We start from the raw sequence: 5,000 nt of genomic DNA on the forward strand, positions 1-5,000 counted from the left end.
ATTATATCCCAAATGATTAAATTCATTTAGTAAAAGTATTTGAGGAACCTCAAAAATGTGGGCTTTTCGAATGGTTCTTATAATTTTACTTTAAATGACAAACCTAACCATTGATCGGATTACATGTTAAATTACGTACTACAAATTATATTTTGTTTCATATACATAATAATAGTATTATAGACTAAAAGATTAAAGACAAATTACCAAACTTCAAATTATGCCTTACTTGGCTATCATGTACAAAAAAAGGAAGAAGAAGAAGAAGAAGAAGAAGAAGAAGAAGAAGAAGAAGAAGAAGAAGAAGAAGAAGAAGAAGAAGAAGAAGAAGAAGAAGAAGAAGAAGAAGAAGAAGAAGAAGAAGAAGAAGAAGAAGAAGAAGAAGAAGAAGAAGAAGAAGAAGAAGAAGAAGAAGAAGAAGAAGAAGAAGAAGAAGAAGAAGAAGAAGAAGAAGAAGAAGAAGAAGAAGAAGAAGAAGAAGAAGAAGAAGAAGAAGAAGAAGAAGAAGAAGAAGAAGAAGAAGAAGAAGAAGAAGAAGAAGAAGAAGAAGAAGAAGAAGAAGAAGAAGAAGAAGAAGAAGAAGAAGAAGAAGAAGAAGAAAGAAAGGAAGGAAAAAAGAAGTCTGGTGGCAAAGATTAGTAGCTTTAATATTATTTTCATGATTTTGAGAATTTGCACATTTTCAGCTTCCAAAAGGGGTCAATTGACCCATTGCCACTGGAAATTGGGGTGTGCTTGGCCTCTACTCCTGGCATAAACACAGATGAATGGGCTTGCCTGGAGGGTTTATTTCACAACCAAGTCAGCCATGAAACGAACTGTATGTCAGCCATGATGGAAACTTACAAGCCATCTGGAGGCAATGGGTTAAACCCCCTCCCCCAGGGATACAACTTTTAAAAATATAGTTAATAAAGAAATGCAATTGTATTGGTAAAATAATCACATCTATTTACATGAAGAAAGAAAAAAGAAAGAAAGAAAGAAAGAAAGAAGAAAAGTAAGAAAAGAAAAGAAAGAAGAAAAGAAAAGAAAGAAGAAAAGAAAAGAAAAGAAAAGAAAAGAAAAGAAAAGAAAAGAAAAGAAAAGAAAAAGAAAAGAAAGTGGAAAAAAACCCTTTTTGGTAGGCAAGCCCCTTAAGACAATTCAGAAATATCAAAATCAACCATAAATCATCTTTTAAAACACATCCAAGTGTGTGTATTTGCTCCAAGAATCAATTTTGTTATGAGAAACGCAAAAGTGTGAGGGAACCATCCACTTCTCTAATTTAAGTAATCTTTACTGCTTGCAGTTTGCATGTTGTACATTATATTGGAAACTTGCAATATGAGTTGTCAGTACTGCTACTGTAGTGGATTAACAAAAATAGTACATCTAATATATCTATGAGGAAGGCTACAGTATTCAAGAAGATAAATCTACAAAGAAAAAAAACTGAAGTGACAAAAACTGTTTGCCATTTAGTTATGCTACTATGTTTCTGTGAGGAGGTTACTCCTGCGAGACTCATTAGAACTGATATAGAGAAATTCTATTATAATCATTATATTTCTGTTTACGATTGTATAGGAATAGATTGAACAGTTTCCTGAAGAACACTATTTCCAAGTCTTTAAATAAGAAATGTGCTTGAAATGGTAGGACAAAATTCTTAATTTAATTTTTAAAACTTGTTAGTGATAAGAAATAGGGGAAAAGGGGAATAGATATCATTGTCAATGATTTAACAGACCTATATATGAAATCACTGTGGAAAGGATTTTACTTACATCATGGTTCTCAATCAAAAACTGCATGAGAGCTCGGTGATCACGAGAAGTTTGCAGCTGCTTCTGGACTTCATTGTCACTGAAGATCTTGAAGATAGGCTCAGTCTCTGTCTGTGAGGAGAGTGAAGTAAGTTAACAATCGAGACATATGGCAAGAATACATCCATGCCCACTGTAATACAAGTTAATTTATTGTATTATACATAGATGGCTCTACAAGAGCTTAGTCACCAAGGAGTCAGTTATTAGTCCTACCTATCTCACCTGTTTATCCTTTTCCTTGATATTTGGAGAATTTATTTTGTATCATTTCATTCTCTGTTATGTTACCAAAATTTTAATAACAATCTAATAATCATGTCAGTAATAATAATTATAGTATCAATATCAATAGTATCAGAAAGAAAAACAATTTTTTCTGCAATTTCAAGAAATGAGGAAATCAGGAGCAGCCACTAGGAATTACTGATAAGACTCCTTGATTGCTGAGAACATGTTGAGCATAGTACACAGGAACATAAAAAAAAAAAAAAACAATGAAAAAATTGGAGATTATATATATGTATATGTATATGTATATGTATATGTATATGTACACACACACGTACACACACACACACACACACACACACACACACACACACACACACACACACACACACACACACACACACACACACACACACACACAAATACATACATATATGTACGTATGTATAATATGTATATACATATATACATGTATATGTATATGTAGGTATATATAAGTGTGTGTGTGTGTATATATATATATATATATGTATGTACATATATATATATATATATATATATATATATATATATATATATATATATATATATATATATATATATATATATATATATATATATATATATATATATATATATGTACATATATATATGTGTACATATATATATATATATATATATATATATTATATAAAGTGCAATAACAAACAATTAATTTCTAACATTCATCATTTCCTAATTTTATCAATTATATTTTTAAGTACATAAAGAACATCTTGGCACAGTTCTTACCTGCAGTCGTTTCAGCTCGGACACAACACGAGATCTCCGCTCTGGCAACTCAGCTGGAACAGGCTGGCCTGGGTAAAGAGAACCGTGGATATCCATAGCAAAATCCACCATGTTTGTGTTGGAGAGGAGTTCCAACTTTGCACGTTGAAGATCCGTCTCATCATAGATCTGTAAATAAACGTAATTTCAAACAAAGATATTATCACTTGTACATATCTGTACTCATAGTCTTAAACCTATATAGCCAGCAATATATTTCATAACTTGGGGAACAGGAAGTGAAATCCAGAAATTCCACAGTAGAGCTGATTTACTCTTCCTATCAAACCATCAGTGTAAATGTAAATATCAATTAAAGAAATCAAAGAAGAAAATAAAAATGCAAAGAAAAGCCGAGTCAAAAACATAGATACACTATCACTTTCACTCTCACTCTCTCTCTCTCTCTTCAAAGACAAGAACCAACTCTGAAGAACTTCCTTGAACTGTCAAGACTCAAGTTGCCCTAACCAATAAGTAACATGAAACCGTGCTTACTTATTAATGACCTATTGTTATGACAGTAGTTTTAATAATCTAAACTCTATAGATAAACTGAAAGGACACCCCCCCCACTCTAAACAGATTGTTCTTTTCTGTTGTTGTCACCCACCCTTTTCCAAAATTTTCTCATGTCAAGCCATTCATGTTATTCACCTCTCACCCAAATTTTCTCTTGTTTAGACACCCACATCACTCAAATACAACAGGTTAAACAAAAAAAAAGAATCAGCTGATTGATTTCTAGTAAAGAACTTGTATGAAAAATGCTCTTATTTCTAAATAAAATTAATTTGTCTTCAATCACTACAAAAAGTTTTATATATGCAAAGTATAATTGATTTCATCAATCTCCATTGTAGTTTACAGTCTAAAAAGGAATTAGTACTATCTTGCCAGAATATATGTAGAGAATATTTGTTGTCTAAAGTAAAACAAACTAACCAAGAGCAATACAACTGTAATCATTCACAAAAGGTGTGGCTGTGTCTTTTACCTAATTTACCAGTATTGTTGCATAGCAGTTTTCAAAATTAACTAATATCAGTTAAAATATATAAAAGGTCCATACCAGTTAATAGAAAGCAGAGCTCTGAAGGAGGTCTAATGGTTAAGCCCCCAGGTAAGGAAATACAGAGAACAGTACAGAACAACAGGAGGCTTCAACTCCAGGTTAGGAAGGTTTTTGCCTCATTAGGAGATCGTTACCATAGTTTGTGCATTCAGGATAGGGTTCACTGGTTCATACATTACTCTCTGGTATATTCCTGTTGGAAACTTTTACCCCCATAGTCTTTGCTGTCCTACCAATTTGCTTCCAACTAATAAGACAACTGTATCTGGTCAGACAACAAAAATATTTAAAAGGAATTTTTCACCATTACTACCAAAGTGGTGATCTTCTGGGAACACATTGAAGCTTATTTTATAGATGAAAATCTAAATAAACAAATCATTTCATAAAATCAATTTTAGGCATTTGGTCTGAGAATACCTTCATACATGGATATAATATATATATATATATATATATATATATATATATATATATATATATAATATATATATATATATATATATATATATATATATATATATATATATATATATATATATATTTAGAGCAGTCATTGATATATGGTAATTATTGTAATTTCTGAAAGCTGCAAACTATTGGAAAACTATCAGGCAGTATGGACCTCATGAAATGGTGCAACATAAGTCTTTAAAATTTAATATACATTACTTACATCATATATATTAAAGTAAGAGCCACATAATATATTTTAAATAGCATTAAAAAATAATTTGATATACTGCTCTCCTCCATATGAGTACATAAAGCATTATCATTTTGCGGGGCTTGGTACAGGGTGCTCCTAGCTGCCCCGCATTGGTTCCAATACCGTGCATTGACCACATGGGGTAGGAAACATCTGTAAAATTTTAACAATGTGGAAAAGTGTGGGAGTAAGTGTTTTTGGGGAAAGCCCACCCTAAGGGGATGTTTAACCCGATACTAATGGGCCATACCCACTGACATCATAACAAACCACTCAGTCTGCCGAGCACAGCTGTATACCGCAGCGACATGCCAGAGTGCTTGGAGCAGGATGTTTGGCTTGA

The 5,000-nt window shown here is 32.0% G+C and overlaps 1 protein-coding gene across 1 annotated transcript in view; it reads right to left on the reverse strand.

Moving 5' to 3' along the window:
• Positions 1-5,000, reverse strand: part of LOC125026516 (eukaryotic translation initiation factor 3 subunit E-like) — a 12,043-nt gene that overhangs the window by 5,760 nt on the left and 1,283 nt on the right. Inside the window, exons 2-3 of the mRNA XM_047615004.1 lie at positions 2,835-3,002; positions 1,773-1,883 (exon numbers count right to left, since the gene is read on the reverse strand). Of these exons, the coding sequence (XP_047470960.1) occupies positions 1,773-1,883; positions 2,835-3,002 (279 nt within the window). The remainder of the gene's footprint in view (positions 1-1,772; positions 1,884-2,834; positions 3,003-5,000) is intronic.

The sequence above is a fragment of the Penaeus chinensis genome, chromosome 6 (assembly GCF_019202785.1).
Source record: "Penaeus chinensis breed Huanghai No. 1 chromosome 6, ASM1920278v2, whole genome shotgun sequence".
Taxonomy (NCBI): Eukaryota; Metazoa; Arthropoda; class Malacostraca; order Decapoda; family Penaeidae; genus Penaeus; species Penaeus chinensis.